This window comes from Budorcas taxicolor, chromosome 13, assembly GCF_023091745.1.
Source record: "Budorcas taxicolor isolate Tak-1 chromosome 13, Takin1.1, whole genome shotgun sequence".
NCBI lineage: Eukaryota > Metazoa > Chordata > Mammalia > Artiodactyla > Bovidae > Budorcas > Budorcas taxicolor.
This window is the reverse complement of record NC_068922.1, coordinates 31,539,119-31,557,348: the sequence shown is the minus strand read 5'-3', so window position 1 is coordinate 31,557,348 and position 18,230 is coordinate 31,539,119. Positions and strand designations below refer to the sequence as shown.

The 18,230-nt window shown below is 41.3% G+C and overlaps 1 protein-coding gene across 1 annotated transcript in view; it reads left to right on the top strand.

Moving 5' to 3' along the window:
* The window catches only part of ST8SIA6 (ST8 alpha-N-acetyl-neuraminide alpha-2,8-sialyltransferase 6), a 139,321-nt gene that overhangs the window by 69,010 nt on the left and 52,081 nt on the right, over nt 1-18,230 (top strand). Inside the window, exon 3 of the mRNA XM_052651309.1 lies at nt 9,142-9,231. Coding sequence (XP_052507269.1) covers nt 9,142-9,231 — 90 coding nt within the window. The remainder of the gene's footprint in view (nt 1-9,141; nt 9,232-18,230) is intronic.

Below are 18,230 nucleotides of genomic sequence, written 5' to 3'. Positions count from 1 at the left end.
ACAGAGCTAATTAATAAATTTTATCAAAGGTTACCAAAAACAGGTAAAAATTAAGATGAAAAACCAAGTTCAGTTCAGTTCAGTTGCTCAGTCGTGTCCAACTCTTTGGAACCCCATGAATCGTAACACTCCAGGCCTCCCTGTTCACTCAGACTCACGTCCATCGAGTCAGTGATGCCATCCAGCCATCTCATCCTCTGTCATCCCCTTCTCCTCCTGCCCCCAATCCCTCCCAGCATCAGAGTCTTTTCCAATGAGTCAACTCTTCGCATGAGGGGGCCAGAGTACTGGAGTTTCAGCTTTAGCATCATTCCTTCCAAAGAAATCCCAGGGCTAATCTCCTTCAGAATGGACTGGTTGGATCTCCTCACAGTCCAAGGGACTCTCAAGAGTCTTCTCCAACACCACAGTTCAAACGCATCAGTTCTTTGGCGCTCAGCTTTCTTCACAGTCTAACTCTCACATCCACACATGACCATTGGAAAAACCATCGCCTTGACTAAACGGACCAAGTTAGCAGAGATTATTTGCAGAAATTTCTGCAAGTGAAGGTGCCTGCAGTGTTCCTGTATAAGGAAGTAGTCATTTTTAAAGCAGTTCTTATATTTTGAATTAAATGACATCCACCAAAATACAGATTCAAGGTTTCTTGAAACTAACATGATGGCGGAAAACAGCCAGCATCCATTCTGAAGACCCAGGATGGTAAGCATGTGCTTGCTTGTCTGTCTTCCTCACCAGACGCTTTGCTTCAGGGAAGCAGGCAGATGGTCTTGTCCACTGCCCTTTCTCCTGTAGCCACTGTTCCCTATGGCAGAGACACCTGGTGAGTGACTGAACAGAGGCTGGCCAGGTTCTGCCGCTATTTCTATAGACACCAAAACTTGATTATTTCAGTTTTTGGGTTTGATTGCTATTTCAAAGACAGACTTGTGTTTACCAAACTCATAAGAGGATGATATATAAACCAGAGTATTAATTTGTCAATTAAATAGAATAATTAAACTCTCCCATTAGATTGGAATGTTTGCCTTTGTCTCTCAGGGAAATTACATGGCAGGGGTTCACATGATAATCAGGTGTTCGCTTGATGAACTTGAAGTGAGCACAGTTGGCCACTGTCCCCTCTGTCCTAGAGCTGGCAGGCCAGCTGTCACACCAGTCTACAGAGGGATTTCACCTGGTGGTCAGGACGCACTCATGGCTCATCAGCTCCTCTTCGCAGGAACAGGGAGGGAGCATGCAAGATCTGGAGATAGGAGCATTCCCATGCTTTGGGCTTTCCATTGTAAGGCTGTATTTCTAATCTGTTAAGGTATTCTTTCTTCAGAGAGACTAAAATTGATTAGGTTTTAAGCTTTTCATTAGATTCACAGTTCAGTTTAGCCCCATTTCTGGGCACTGTAAATAGAATTTGGATTCTTTTTTTTTTTCCTTTTAAATACTTATTTATTTGGTTGTGCCAGGTCTTAGTTTCAGCATGAGGGATCTTTTAGTTTCAGCTTGTGAACTCTTGAGTTGGGGCATGTGGGATCTAGTTCCCTGAACAGGGATCAAACTGGGTGCCCCCTGCATTGAAAGTGTAGAGTCTTAACCATGGACCACCAGAGAAGTCCCCAGAATTTGAAGGTTGTTGAAACTCATTAGTGACTTATAAAGAAATCATTCTTTGGGATGTTTCATTTGTCCAGGGGACTGATTGCATATTGCATTAATTAAAAGTCATTAACTCTGTGTTTTACAGGTCCTTGTGGATACCCACTAAATAATGGTGAGATTACTTTATAGTGATTGAATCACTTGTTCAGTTAAGAGATAGTCTTTGCCTTATCAGAGCCTTAATTATTATTAGTTTGCAGGAGCCATTGTAGTCTCTAAGCTTCTTGCTGCTGTTTTGTGAAATCTTGCCAGTTGGTTTTCAAGTCTGACTTATGAAGATAGAATTTCTAAAAAGCAGATCGGCCACATCAATAACAATGATAGCAGAAATGCTTATTTTTGTGTATCTCTCCCTCAATCTTATTAAAGATTTTTTTTTTCTCCATGACATACTGAAATGATGAAAATGTGCCTGAAGGCTAGGTTGCCAGTACCAAACAAATAAATACTCTAATTAAATAATAAAAGCAGTCAGAATCCATAATGTAAGACTCTCAAGGAATGGAGAAAGAGAAGTTTGTAACAGTTAATGCTTAGCAAGCTGTCAGGAAGAGATGAGCCTGGAATCACAGTCAGGGACCAAGTCCTGGATGGCTCTGTGTGTCCAGCGACAGGACATGTCCAGAGGCTGATGGGTTCCTGGCAGAGGTTCGAGCAGGGAAATGACATGTTCAGATACGAGTGCGAGACCACTCACCTTGTGGGCCATAAGGACAGAACAGAAGGGAAAGAAGTTGGTTGAGATATTTGGAGAAAACTGGCAGGCTGAGAAGACAGGAGATCTGGAGAGAACCCTGGAGGGTTCTGTACCTAGGTGCCAGTCAGTTGTTTTAAAATAGCAGTCGGGAAAGGAAGAACCATGGGAGACACCAACACCTATGGGCTGGTCCAAGAAAGAGCCTGCCAGAGAACCCTGATCAGCAGTCAGAGGTCGAAGAACAAGCAGAAAGGACTGTGATGGGAACCAGGTGCCTAGTGAGTGGTCAGCCATTCAGATGCTACTGGGAGGTTAAGTAAGAGACCTCAGAACTCCCCTGGATTTGGTGATGCTTTCCAAGAATGGTTGAATGGATTTGTAGGAAAAGCAGAGAAACAATTAGTGGGTTGAAATCCGAAGGAGAAGCAAGGCAACAGGTAGAGGAGAAGAGCAGAAGGAGTTGTTTTGTTTTTTACTTTGAGAAGGGAGAGAACTGAACCTGGGGAGGAGGCGACAGTAGAAGGGAAAGGGCAAAGGTTCAGAAAAGAATAAAATGAAGGGAGAGGCTTGGATCATTGAGGAGACAGGAAGGGATGGAATAGCAGGTAGATTCTGCTTTTGTAAGAGGAGAGATACTTCTTCCTCTGAGATGGAAAGTAATGGCTTATAGCTAACCCATCGAGTCTCACCTGGCAGCATCTTTTTTCCTGAAATAGAAAACATGATTATAGAAGTTAGAAAAGCACAGAATGGTGAAGGTAGCACAACAGTGAATGCGTAGGTTAGCCGTCGAGGGAAATGGGAAGGGAGGTGGCCCCTCAGAATAGAATTGTCAAGGCACCAAAGGCCTACTGTATTGGACACCGTAGATTTATCAGGGCCCCAGCCCACCTACCCATGTGATTTTGTTGCCAGCAGTCTTAGCTGGGCAGGTATAGGAATGCATTAGGCCAGAGGCTGCATTGCTGCATTATGGCATATTTGCAAGGTGGATGCCACAGAATGTTGAAGGGGCAGGAACTTGAGCATCCTGGCTTTTTGCCAGATGTTACTTATGCTACAAATGAGCGGACAAGCAATCTTGTTTAGTGATGTGCAGGCAGAGATTGTGGTCTTATAATGGAGCATTTGATGAGGCTTTGGCAGGGCAGCTAGAGCCATCTCAGCCCTCTAGTCTTGGAGACTTCAACACTCACTTGGTTCATCAGGGTCTAGCAGATCTCTAGGAGGATGACCACTGTCCCTCCATGACTTGTCCTGGGAAACGCTCTCCACTGTGTATCTGGCAGTTCTCTGTTGTAAAGAACTGATGTGGGGAGAAGGGTAGAGGAAGGGGGAATGGGATGAATTGGGAGATTGGGATTGATGTATGTGCACTGCCATATGAAAATGCATAGTGGGATGCTGCTGAATAGCACAGGGAGCCCAGCTATGTGCTCTGTGATGACATAGGTCTGTGGTAGTGTGGGGCGAGAGAGAGGTGCAAGAGGGAGGCTATATGTACTAACACAGCATTGTAAAGCAACTATATGCCAATAAAAAATAGAATAACAAATAATAAAAAAGAAGTTCTTAAAAGGAACTTTCACCAGCAAGTTGAAATTAAAAAAAAAAACAACTATTAGAATTGGCAGAAACAAAATTCTTATTTTGAACCCATGAGAGTCTGGCCCCAGAAGTTTTGGCTCTTACAGTTTATCTAGAGGCCTTGCTGGCCCCTGTGCTTTTCTTTCCTAGACCCAACTGCTCAGACCATCAGCTTGAGTTAGTTTGGGGTCAGGGTCCCTTTCTGGTCATATCCCAGACTTCTACCTAACTGTGGGCTCTTCTGGCCCCAGGCTCTGATGTGCTTTCTCTGTTGCTTCCTCTATCATTTCAAGTTCTCCCCGACATTCAGTCCTTTCATATGGGTCTTCCCAACTTGATCCCCAGTCATCCTTCCTCAAGTTACAAGTCAGCTCACACGTGTCTTGGAGTCATTTCATCTTCTGCCACATTGCTTGTGATCCCAGGTCTTTAATTCCTGCTTTTATCTCGATGAATTTCTCTCTGTCCCCTTTGCCTTGTCTGAGACATGTCCCCAGATCAGAAGTTAAGGAGGACTTTTTTTAAATAACTTCATCTTGGTGTATGCCAACTTCTCAAACAGGATCTGTCCATGGGTCATGACCTTGCTCAGCTGAGACTGGGAAGGTTTCTTCTTTTCCTCTCTCAAGAGTAAGTAAGTCCCTTACAGTTCTTCTCATGGGCTCAGATCCAAGGAACATGTGGTGATAGTTTAGTCACTAAGTCGTGTCTGACTCTTTGCAACCCCAAGGGCTATAGACAGCAAGGCTCCTCTGCCCATGGGATTCTCTAAGCAAGAATACTGGTGTGGGTTGCCATTTTCTTCTCCAGGCAATCTTCCTGACCCAGGGATCGAACCCAGGTCTCCTGCATTGCAGGCAGTCTCTTTACTGACTGAGCCACCAGGAACCTTGAACATCTAATTCTCACTTATTCCCACAACAGAGGACTGATGGTCTAGCCCTCTCTCTGCAAGGTCTGTTGCCTTCCACTTCTCTGTGGATCCTGGCATCTCTTATGGAGTCCGGTCTTCAAGCATTTTAAAACATGGTGGTTATATTGCTATATTTCTGTCACTTTGAATAACAAGCATTGTTGAAAACAGCATGAGCAAGGAGTCTTGACTAAGAGGCATTGAAAGGGGTTATATTGATCAGATGCCTAAAGTAGACAAATGTTTGAAATTTAAGGGTTCTGCAGATCAGTATTTTAACATATTCCTAGGAAGGTTTTAATGACATTAGATGAAAAGGAAGAAAACTAGGAATGAAAGGAAGAAAAACTAGGAATTCAGAGGAAGAAAACTTTGAATGAAAAGGGGGCAGGAAAGAAAGAGAGTGCAAAGAACTCAAGGGGCTTCCTTTCTGTTCCTTTGGCTGTGAAGTGACTTCTGTGGGTAGGAGATGTTACCAACACCTATAGCAACAACAGTTTGAGGAAACAACACAGCAAGGCATTTAGGAGAACAGGAATGCAACGTTTATTTAGTAACTTTCATATGTCAGCTGTTTTTATGCACATCCCATGTGATCCCTTGTCTTGATCTGCCTGAATGGACTGGGCAGCTTATAAATACCAGAAATTTATTTTTCATGCTTCTGGAGGCTGAAGTCCAAAATCATAGCACCTGCAGATCTGGTGTCTAGAGAGCCCACTTCCTCATAAACAGCCATCCTCTCACTGTCACCTCACAAGGCAGAAGGGGACCAGGAAGCCCTCTTGGGCCAATTTTATCAGTGCACTAATCCCATTCATGAGGACCCCCATGACCTCATGACCTCCCAAAGCCCCACTTCCTAATGTCATCACCTTGGGAGCTGGGATTTCAACATATGAATTTTGAGGGAGACACAAACATTCAATCTGTAGCATCCCTATAACCTACTGAGTAAAGATTTGAACAAGGAAACTCTTGGATTTCAAAGGGCAGGGTCAGAGAGTGGAACCCAGATTCAAGGCTGGCCTGCTGGCTGACACCTAAGGTCCCCCCTCTAACTTTACTCTTGCATCTCCACTTCAACCCAGATACCCTCATTTGCTTTTCATGGGCCTTCTGTGATTTCAGTTGGGCAAAGCTGTTTGGACTTTTTATTAACAAAGATACTCACTGATTTAAGGGAAGTTCTATGACACTCAACCGTAATGATGCCTGCTTCTCTGTTTCATGATTCAGTCTTGCAAAGCCATCGTAATTCAAAGCACTGCTGGCTCAGTAATTCACTTCATTAACGGTGCTGCCTGAATAAAATACACAGCAAGTTAGAAATAAACAAATCTTTGGAAAGTATGATAATGCATTCAGAAAGTACAGAAGGTGAGGCATGTAGACAGAAAGAGGAAGGAAGTGGGAAGAAGACTTTATCAAGATAAAGAGGAGTTTTGTGAGCCCATAAGATGCTTGTATACTATCTTTTTAGACAAAATTTCTGGAAGATTAATTATGACTCTCTCTTGTTTATATCTTTACCTTGGTACCGCCTGCTCCCTCACCTCCCATATCCAGTTTATTATGAAGTCCTGTCAGTTTTATGTCCAGAATAGATCTCAAACCTGTCAGCTTCTCTTCCCGCCCATGGATGTTGGCTGTGGGCTTCTGGTCCACTCCTGCACCCTGATGATCTCTTCTTCCAGGCATGGAGGATGGTTGCCCTTTTCTGAAAATTGCTGTGAAATCAGGTCGGGCAGACAGCTAGTTCTGGCCAGGCTGAAGCATCAGATAAAGAGTGGGACCTTCCAGCACTTTCTCCTTCTGCCACAACAGTTACAGAGGCAGGTTGTTGAAAGTGCCCTGAGAGTGCAGTACGTGGTATTTCTAGGTCACGTGGAGCACGGCTGCCCTAGAAAGCCACCAAGTGTCTAGTGGCCATTTCATGAGCAAGAAATGTCAGCATGAAAAAAACAAATATCATATATTAACGCATATATATGGAATATAGAAAAATAGTATGGATGAACTGATTTGCAGGGCAGGAATAGAGATGGAGATGAAGAGAATGGACTTGTGTACATGGCAGGGGAAGGAGAGGGTGGGACAAATTGAGAGAGTAGCATGAACATATATACACTATCACGTGTAAAACAGATGCTAGTGAGAAGCTGCTGTGTAGCACAAGGAGCTCAGCTTGGTGCTCTTTGATGACCTAGAGGGGTGGGATGGGGCCTGTGGGAGGCTCAAGAGGGAGGGGATATATGTATACATATAGCTGATTCACGTTGTTGTATAGCAGAAACTAACACAACATCATAAAGCAATTATCCCCATTAAAAAAATACATGGTAAAGATTAAATAAATACTAGTATGTGCAAACAGAACAAACAAAGAAACAGACTTTTGTGATGGAAAGCACCTGCCAGTGGGCAACCTCTGTGGTCACATCGTAATCTGTTCCATCCTGTCTGGCAAAGCCAGGGGCTATCATCTCTCTCCTAGAGCCCCACAGAAGCCTCCTAACTTTCATCTTTTCTGTGGTTCTGCCTCCTTTTGTTTCATCTCTGAGTCAACTTCTTAAAACCTCTTACATGAGGCTACACATATCCATCTTTCCCCTGCCCCCTAACCTTGTCTTGCTGTCCATGTTATTAGGGTTCCTTCTAATCCTAGGGTTCACCAGGCCTGTGTGTCATGGGCCCTGCTTCCTGCTCCAGACACCCTTAAAACTTTCAGTCTTGAGTTTCACTTGCCTCCTTTCAGTTCCTCAAACATTCTGCAGCCTTTGCACGTGCTTTCCCTTCTATCTGGAAATGTTCCCAGCGAAGTAGCCCCCTTGGATTACCCTGTGGATCTCCATCCAAATGACACTTTCTCAGAGGCCCCCACATGATGCAGGCAGCTCTGGTTACACTTCACCATGGCATCCACTGCTGTTTTCAGGGTTCTGTCCACAGACCAGAATTTTCTATTCATTCGTGTGGTTTTGTTTGATACACGTTGTTCTCCTTAACCAGAAGCTCTGCTAGGGAAAGGGGCTGTGTTCTGTGTTTTCCAATTCCATATCCTAAGCCTCCTGTGGCTGTTTCCTAACTCATGTTAGATTCTCAGCAAATATCTTCAGGATGATTAAATAGATGCATTACCAAGAAATCAGAGTTGTGTGCATATTTTTGACATATAGGGAGAGTGATGGTTGATATTTTTTGAACTCTTACTATGGTAGGTATAGTACAAAGTGCTTTTCTTTCCTTTTTTAAAAAATTATTTATTTATTTGGCTTCACTGGGTCTTATGAATAGGCTTTTCCAGTGGCTCTGATGGTAAAGAATCTGCCTGCAGTGCAAGAGACCCAGGTTCGATTCCTGGATTTGAGGATCCCCTGGAGAAGGAAATGGCAACCCACTCCAGTATTCTTGCCTGGAGAATCCCATGGGCAGAGGAGCCTAGTGGGCTACAGTCCATGCAGTTGCAAAGAATGAGACACGACTGAACATCTTATTAAGAGTTGAGACATATGGGATCCAATTCCCTGACCAGGAATGGAACCCAGCTCCCCTGCATTGGAAGCCTGGAGTCTTAGCCACTGAACCACCAGGGAAGTCCCCCCAGTTGTTTTTCATTGTTTCCTCTATCATGTATATATCATGACAATAACACTATAAGGCAAGAACTAGAGACGCAGAAACTGAGGCCTGAGTCCGCTAACTAGTAGCACACGTGTGTCCGCAGGGCTTATTAGGCAGCCCGGCTCCATAACCTGTTTCCTTAACTTGCTTTTTTGATTTGGTTTGTCTCCAGCTCCAGTTTTTCCAGGCTCATACAACAATAACAACAGGTCCTTATATCACAGCTACTGTAATAATTAAAGGCCAGATTCATCTTGCCTTCTTTTGAGAGAAAATTATTGATCTTCTGTGTCTGCATGCTTCCTACCAGAGACAACATCTTTTTAAAAATAAAGTCTGTTTACACACACAATGATTAAAACTATTCAATAACTTGTTCAGTTTTATACTAACCTCAAAATATGAAAACTTGAAAATACAGTCTTCCATGGAGAGTTCCTTTCTATTTGACTTTATCATGTCAGTGTATTAAAAAATTTAGACCCATCGTCAGAGGTGAAAATATCAATTTCCTTTTCCATGGAGAAATCCAATAATGGGATGAAAATTAGACTTCATTTGGGTACACTTTATCAATAAATCTGATTTTTGTTAACTGTATCTCATAAATTCTTTTAAATCAATCTTTTTTTTTTTTTTTCAAATCTTTTTCATGAAACAGCACATGTTTGAATGAGAAGTCCCTCCACCTGATGGAGCGATGCCAAAATCTGCAAGCAGGCTTGGAGAGTTTATCTAACAGAACAGGAAAGTAAGTTCTACTCTTTGCATTTAATTTGATTTTAAAATAAGTGTTTTGTGTCAAAAATATTTCATAGCATCTTTTTAAAAAATTAGCTTCTTGAAAATTTTTTAATGAATTAATTTTTGGCTGTGCTGGGTCTTCGTTGCTGCAAGGGCTTTTCTCTAGCTGTGGTGTTCAGGCTTCTCGTTGAGGTGGCTTCTCTGGTTGTGGAGCACAGGCTTTAGGGCATGTGGGCTTCAGAAGCTGTGGTTCCCAGGCTCTAGAGCACAGGCTCAGTAGTTGTGGCAAACGGGCTTAGTTGCTCCATGGCATGTGGGATCTTCCTGGATTAGGGATCTAGCCCATGTCTCATGCATTGGTAGGGAGATTCTTAACCACTGAGCCACCAGGGAAGGCCCAAGCTCTTCATAGTCCCTGGATATCATGCTTGAATTCTTCTGCATCCAGCCCAGGCCTTTGGGAAAAGTGCCTTCTTGAAGCTTTTCTTATATGAGTCAGTTTGAGCTGGCCACTGTTTTTGCCAAGACCCTTGCTTATGACAGATTGGTCAGAACTAATACTTGTAAATGCTTCTTTTCTTAATTTATTAATACTTATTTTTATTCATTTATTTATTTATTTGGCTATGCTGGGTGTTAGTGGTGGAATGCGGGATCTAGTTCCCTGACCAGAAATCAAACCCAGGTGTGCCCTGCATTGGAAGCAAGGCTTCCCTGGTAGCCACTGGACCAGCAGGGAAGTCCCATGCAAATGCCTTTTTTCTTGCACAATAAGTACAATGAATTTTGAGGTGGATGTAAAGTAGCTCTTGCATTGTAGATGGTGCTGCACATCCGTTTTGATCATGTTGGAGCCATTGTTTTCCTTGTTTGTTGGGCTCTTTCTCAAACTTTTATTGAAGGACTAAAATTCCAGACCTCTTGCACCATCCTCCATGCATCAGATCTGTGGTGCCACACCTTATGAATAGTAGAACTTGGAAAAATTGGTCCTTACTCCCCCATTCCCTTTGACAAACTGTTTGTATTCATTGCCTGATGTGGGAATCAGTGTGTAAAAGTTACAATGGACTGTCTTCGACTCTCTCTCTGATGAACTATTCAATATTTTTGCTCCCCAAAGTGACAAAAGTGCTCAATGTAACAATGAGCCATTGCTGTACTTTGGAGCAAAGCACTTGCATCAGCATGGCAGAGTGTTCTTTAATCATGGACGGTGATTTGTTTTCAACACAAAGAATTAAAAAAAAAAAAATTCTGGCCACACCCCACAGCATGTGAGACTTTAGTTCCCTGACCAGGGCTGGAACCCATGCTTCCTACATTAGAAGGCAGAGTCTTAACCAGTGGACCACCAGGGAAGACCCCACTGCAAAGAATTTTACAACTCTTTTATGGGCGTCAACAAATATGGTTAACTGCAGTATGCTGATGAGATTGCCTGGGCGTAGTTTGCTCTCTCACTTTTTTCCTATTGTTTTGGATTTGATGTTAAGACTTTTTCTCAGTTGTTGTTTAGGGGGATACCTTTCCATGATCTGCACAATTTTCAGCCAGCTCATATAATTAGCCTGCACTAGTATTCTGTTTGGCAAAAGTCTAGAGAAAGTAGGAAGGACCTGACCATCGTTATGAAAGTGTTATTTTGCTCATAGGAGACTAATTTGTTCAATAGTATTGTCTATTGTCAGGAATTGTACATTCTGCAACCAGCGCTGATACAGAGGTACAGGGGACAATTGGAAAAGCTATTCAGTGTGTGGTAATAAAAAGCAATTACATTTTCTTAGAAATAATAATTTAGCTCTGTTTTTGTCATGGTCTGTTAAAGATGTAGAATTTCCTCTTTCTTCAGTCAATTTTCCCCTTTCAGATGCTAAAATAGAATTTAAGAAGATGGTGTTAAAGTGGGAGGGAGCAGTGCTCTTTCTCCCACTGGTCTTTTAAAATTAATTAATTAACTTTAATTGGAGGATAATTACTTTACAATATTGTGATGGTTTTGCCATACATCAACATGAATCGGTTGACTACATTTTTGAGTGAAAGAAAGCTAATGGTTGGCATTGGGAAAACCATCGGATTCTTTATTTTCTGTGTAAGGCTGTGAGCTCCAGGACTGTGAGTTCGTGGTTCTGTCTGTGGTGCCTATCACAGGACTCAGCACATAGTAGTTACTCATCAAATGTTTGTGGAATTAAATTACTAAATGAATAAATATACTTCTTAGGTCTTCAAAGGATTTTTCTTCACCAACTCTAACTCTGTCCATAAACTTCAGTTCCTTTTTGAAAACTATTTTTCACTTCTCTGGCTCTTTCTCTTTGAATCTGAAGTTTTCTGTTTTTTCCTGCCTCATCCTTTCTCCTTGAATGTTTCTCTCGGTTTCTCCGTCTCAATCCTTTTTACCAGGTGTCTCCTGGATAGAATATTATACCATACTAAAATGCTGCCTAGCCATCTTATCACTGCATCTTATCACTTGCATTTTTCAGTATGGCAAAGATTATTTGTGATCTTTTCTGCTTACTTTTTAAAAAATGATAATTGTGTGGATATTCAAGTTGTCTATCTTAGTCCACATCGTTTCAGACCAATGAGCTGATTTTTCAAGAGCAAATACTTCAGAGGGGCTGACACAGGAAATGATCTCATTCCTCCCCCTGTTGGGTTTTGCTGCCTCTGCCACTGTACCATTTTCTTCCTGTGTTCCTCTTCCTTTTTCCCAGATGATCGTGGAACCCAGAAAGGTTACATCTATATTTGTTCAGTTTCTCCCATCTGGTCGGGGTAGATGAACTGCTCTAACAGAATCTCCCCAAACAGATTATCATATCAAAATCTTGTGTTCTCTCTCATACCATGTTCAGTATAGACCTTCCTTCTTGATGAACAACTCTTCTCTGACTACTGACTCAGGGATTCTGGATCCTTCCATCCTGTGATGCAGACGTCTTCAACAGGTGATCTGAGGGTTGCTGCAGAAGCAGAGGGTGCTATAGAGAAGGTACACACAGCTTGGAGGGGACATGCATATCTTCCCATCATATCCCACTGGCTGGAACCAGCCTACCTATATGTTTGGGGTCATGTGATTGGGATTGGCCAATAGAATGTGAGTGCAGTTGTCTCATGATGGGCATGAGGGTTGTAGTGCCCAGCTGGGACGCCGTATAGCAACAGCTACATGATTTGAAAAGAGAGCACCAGTCAGTGACGTCAACCAGGTATTTCTGCACCATATGCATTAAATATTAAATAGTTCAGCCGTTCTTATTATTGTATTGACAACAGATCCCTCAGGTCTTCCTTAAAGATGAAAGGAAACATTTTGCTTAAACAATATCTTACATCCTCTGAATGCTTGAATAGTGCTCTTGGTGAAAGGAGAGATTTAGAGATCTTCTTACAGAATGTAAGCCACTGCCCTTCATCTTCCTGTGCAGTCATGAGGGCATGAAAGAGCCTCTTGCCTTCAAATAGCTTTTCTTGGTAAAATTCAAATTCTCACAATTAAGCTTGGAACAAAGGCTTGCATCAGCTAGGTGTGGCTTGAACCATACACTGCTGGGTGAGTGTGTATGTCTGATGAGCTGTTTCATGCTGTACCATTTAAAATTACCGAGAACAGCAGAATTTTCTGAAAGGATCATCTTAATGGGGCATCATAAAGATGTTTGTTCGAAGGCTCTGTTTGCAAGGTGAAAGGCAAAGTGAATTGAAGACTGGCCCTAAGTGTTCTTCCTGTTTATTATCTTGGGGAGCACAGCGTGACCTGAATTGCAGCTTGAAAAGAAGAAGTATAAATTATGGTAGATCAGGCTTCAAAAAACATGACTCTGAACATATCACTTGACAGCCTGCTAACAATGCAAGTATTGCTAAGTTTTAAGTTGTCTGTCAGGAAAAATGGAGTGTGGTCATAGACAAGATTTTCTTGGCATAGAGTGATATATGGCTTGTCCACTCAGCTTTAAATCTATGGTGCTTTCATTGCCTCTTCAAGAGATATCCACATTTTTGTGTCTTTTCACCTCTGACCCTTTAATTTGCCTTTTCTGGTCAGTTTTTGAGGGCTCAGGAATCTATCCCTCCTTCCTTTCCTTGTCAGAAAGGAGACGTTAACACAAAACAGCCTTTCATACCAACATGGTGTGTTCTTCATATCATGGGGCATACCTGTTGGTAACCAAAGCAGTGGCTCTGTTTACTGATACAAAATTTTAAGTTGGGTGGGTGAACTGATAACAAGGCTGTAATAGAAGTCTCTGAAAACTTCTTTTTTGTGTGTGCAAAATCTGTCAAGGTGGTTTAGCCATCATTCTGTACCTCAAAGAGAACATAAGAAATAAGCAATCATACAATTTAAGAACCTGAGGGAATGAATAGTCTCTTAAATTCTTTTGATCCATATACCTTTTTATATATACCTTTTTATTTTTATATATACCTTTTTATTTTATATATACCTTTTTATTTTTCTAAGCAATCAAATTCCCTCAGTTTAAAGATAAAAATAGGATTGTGACTTTTTTCAGAGTCAGGCAATCAGTTAATGGGAAGGAGGAAAATAAAATATTTTGTGTGTGGTTGTTGATGCTGGAAGTTAACCAGCATAATTCTAATTTGACTTCCTTAGTTAATACTTGGCAGGAGTTGCTTAGTATCATTTGTTACCATGCTGATAATTGGAATAGTGTATTAAGTGTTTGTCAGTGGAAATAAAACTGAATTTTCCCTCAGAGAAAAATTGAAACACTGACTTCTGCATTATACTACAATCTTGATTATGTATTCACATCAGAAGGATTCCTAGTACTTGCTCAAATAGCAAGTCATTTGAAGGAAACCTTTAATAGGAAAACAGTGACAATAAAAATAATCACACTTATTTAAGGTCATTAAGAAATAATTGGAAATAATCATTTCCAATTTCAGAAGTGAGATGGAGAAAGAAAGCAAATCTATTGCACTTGTTCACCATTTTCAAATATAACAAGTATTATTAAGGGTATTGTTTATCTACTATTTCTGGTAGCCAAACTTCCAAGATGGTGCCCACTAGTCCTTCCTTCCTGGTGTTTACATGTTTTTCCCCTGCCTCACTAAAGGGGACTGCCCTGTGTAACCAATACAATATCATAGTAATAAAGAGGTGTGATTTCAAGGTCAGGTCATAGAGTGTTTGATAATTCTGCCTTGTCTTCTCTTAGGTTGCTTGCTCTGGGGGAAGCCAGCTACCGTGTCATGGGGACATTGAGAGGTCCACATACCTGAGGTCTCCCGCCAATAGCCAGGACCACTTTGTCAGCCATGTCAATGAGCCTCCCTGGAAGTAGATACTTCAACCTCAACCTACATCTTGACTTTACAATCTAATGAGCTACTAGCCCAGAATTATCTAACTAACCTACTCATGAATTCCTGACCTATACAAACTGGGCAGTAATAGTTTATTGTTGTAAAACTAAGCCACTAAGTTTTAGAGTAATTTATAATATAACCATGGATAACTAACTGGCCACTCAATTCATAATCCTTTATGCTATTATATTTTTATCATAATGACAGTTTTTATAATGACATTTGTGTGTGGTTGTTGATGTTGGAAAATAACCAGCATAATTCTAATTGGAATCCCTTAGTTGATACTTGGCAAGAATTGCTTAGTATCATCTGTTACCATACTGAAGATTGAAATAGTGTATCATTTTAAGTGTTTGTCAGTGGAAACAGGGGCTTTCCCCAAGGCTCAGCTGGTAAGAACCCAGATGGCATTGCAGGAGACACAAGAGACACAGGTTCGATCCCTGGGTCGGGAAGGTCCCCTGGAGTAGGAAATAGCAACCCACTCAGTATTCTTGCCTGGAAAATTCCATGGACAGAGGAGCCTGGCAGACTATAGTCTGTGGGATCACAAAGAGTCAGACACAGTTGAGCTACTGAACATGTTTGCAGTGGAAACAAAACTGAATTTTCAGTAGTGGTAATAACAGCTATTTTTGTGGACCTACTGTATGCAAGGAAATGTAAGTATATCTATAGTCTTTGCAGTATTTCTTCAGAGTAAGTTTCATCATTCTAATTCCACAAGTGTAAGTGATGAACTCAGAGGGTTTTAAAATGGCTTGCAAACATGAGATGGTTAGAAGTGGCAGATCCAGGGCTTGGATAAAATTCTGACTATTCTGTTCTTGCTACTGTATGGCTCCATTCTTAATGAAAACGGAATTGCAAGTCACAAATACAGGAAGAGAAAGGCATTTGACTTTATAGTGCAAAGCTACTTAAAAGCAATCTTTATCCAAAATACTAAGTATATACTTACTTTGCTCACATTCTGTTACTTATTCTACTTAAGCGTCTGTAATGTAAATATATGCAGGTAAGCTTTATCTTGCACAATTACCCTAACTGTAACTTGGGGATCAGTGTGACTTCTCTTGGTAAGGTCATGGCAGATGGCTAATTATTGTCATATTTCAAAACTAATATCTGAAACATTTGGGTGTTTTATGTTCTAATTATATATTAAATTTCAATTTCAGAAACACACAGCAGCTTCTCTGTGCCAGGCACTACAACAGGCACAGAGACAATTGTTCTCAACCTGGAGGTGTGTATCAGACTCCCTGGGAGGTTTTTCTAAGTATGCATGGTTGAGAACAGTTTAACTCTTGCCTAAGGGACATGGCGATAAAGAAATTATTTTTACTCCTTAGCAGCTCACAGTATATTAATAAAGTCAAGGACTTCCCTGGTGGTCCAGTGGTTAAGACACTATGCTTCCATTGTAGGGGGAGCAGGTTCAATCCCTGGTCAGGGAACTAAGATCCCACATGCTACTCTGTGTGGCAAAAATTTAAAAAAAAGAAAACAAAAACACAAGAAACAAAAAAAGAAAGTCATATATTTACAATACTTTGTCTTCTCCTTCTCATTCTCTGTAGATTTCTTGTCATTTCCCTTTACTTTTGACCCTAAAGTGTCCCAGAACTCAGTCTTCCAGTCTCATTTATCTTCCTTCTCAGACCTGTAGGACTTCATTTAACCTCATGAATTTTAACTGCCATCTACCTACTGATGACTCCCAAATTTATATTTGGACCTCTTTCCAGATTCATATTACCTCTACCCAGTCAACTCTTCCCTGCGATACTCATAAGGAATCTCAAACCTTTTACATCTCACAGGATCTCCTGGATTGCTCCCTGAATTTTAACACTGTTCCCTGTTCAGTTAATGGCAAGTCTGTTCTTCCAGTGCTCAGACCTAAATGCTTGGGGTTATTCTTGCCTCCTTTATTTTTATCTATCTACCTATCATTAACTCTTACTGGCAACCTTGAAGTCATACCCAGAAGTGAATAATTTCTTACTCACTTTATCACTTCCACCCTAGTCCAAGCCATCTTTATTTCAATATTGGCAAACATCTCTAATTCTTCTAGCTTTTATTCCTGCTGTCTTGGAGGAATATTCTCAATGAAGTAGACAGTTGGAAACCTTTAAAATGTGAGTTAGATCAGGTCACTTTTCTGTTCTAATGTCTTCCCATTTCACTCAAAATAAAAGACAAAATTCTTACAGAAGCCTGCAAAGTCCTGGCTGCTGCTGCTGCTAAGTCACTTCAGTCGTGTCTGACTCTGTGCCCATAGATGGCAGCCCACCAGGCTCTGCTGTCCCAGGCATTCTCCAGGCAAGAACACTGGAGTGGGTTGCCATTTCCTTCTCTGATGCATGAAAGTGAAAAGTGAAAGTGAAGTCGCTCAGTCATGTCCGACTCTTAGCGACTCCATGGACCGCAGCCCACCAGGCTCCTCCATCCATGGGATTTTCCAGGCAAGAGTACTGGAGTGGGGTGCAGCACTTCTCAAATATACATGTAATATATTTGCCAATAAAAAACACAGAGAGGGTGGTAGAAGCAAAGTATCAGGCTAAGGAAATGACTACAAATGGTAAAGTAACAAACATAATAATATATAGTTGGTTTATAACATTAATAATGTAATATTGTATAATAAAAATTCAACACAAAGAAGAAAAAGGGAAGAGAGCTATGTGAGTATTATTTCTATATATCAGTACAGTTAAACTAGTACAAATTGAAAGCTGATTCTGATAAGATATATATCGTAAAGCCTAGAGCAACCACTAAAAATAGCTTAAATTATTAAAGATGTCATGTCAATGTATGACAAAAACCACCACAATATTGTAAAGTAATTAGCCTCCAATTAAAATAAATAAATTAATTTACATTTTTAAAAAATTTAAAAAAAAATTAAATTGGCAGAGGTAAATCTTACTGTATCAGTTCAGTTCAGTTCAGTTCAGTCGCTCAGTCATGTCCGACTCTTTGCAACCCCATGAATTGCAGCACGCCAGGCCTCCCTGTCCATCACCATCTCCCGGAGTTCACTCAAACTCACGTCCATCAAGTCTGTGATGCTATCCAGCCATTCCATCCTCGGTCATCCCCTTCTCCTCCTGCCCTCAATCCCTCCCAGTATCAGAGTCTTTTCCAATGAGTCAACTCTTCGCATGAGGTGGCCAAAGTACTGGAGTTTCAGCTTCAGCATCATTCCCTCCAAAGAAATCCCAGGGTTGATCTCCTTCAGAATGGACTGGTTGGATCTCCTTGCAGTCCAAGGGACGCTCAAGAGTCTTCTCCAACACCACAGTTCAAAAGCATCAATTCTTCAACGCTCAGCCTTCTTCACAGTCCAACTCTCACATCCATACATGACCACAGGAAAAACCATAGCCTTGACTAGATGGACCTTAGTCGGCAAAGTAATGTCCCTGCTTTTGAATATGCTATCTAGGTTGGCCATAACTTTTCTTCCAAGGAGTAAGCGTCTTTTAATTTCATGGCTGCAGTCACCATCTGCAGTGATTTTGGAGCCCCAAAAAATAAAGTCTGCCACTGTTTCCACTGTTTCCACATCTATTTCCCATGAAGAGATGGGACCGGATGCCATGATCTTCGTTTTCTGAATGT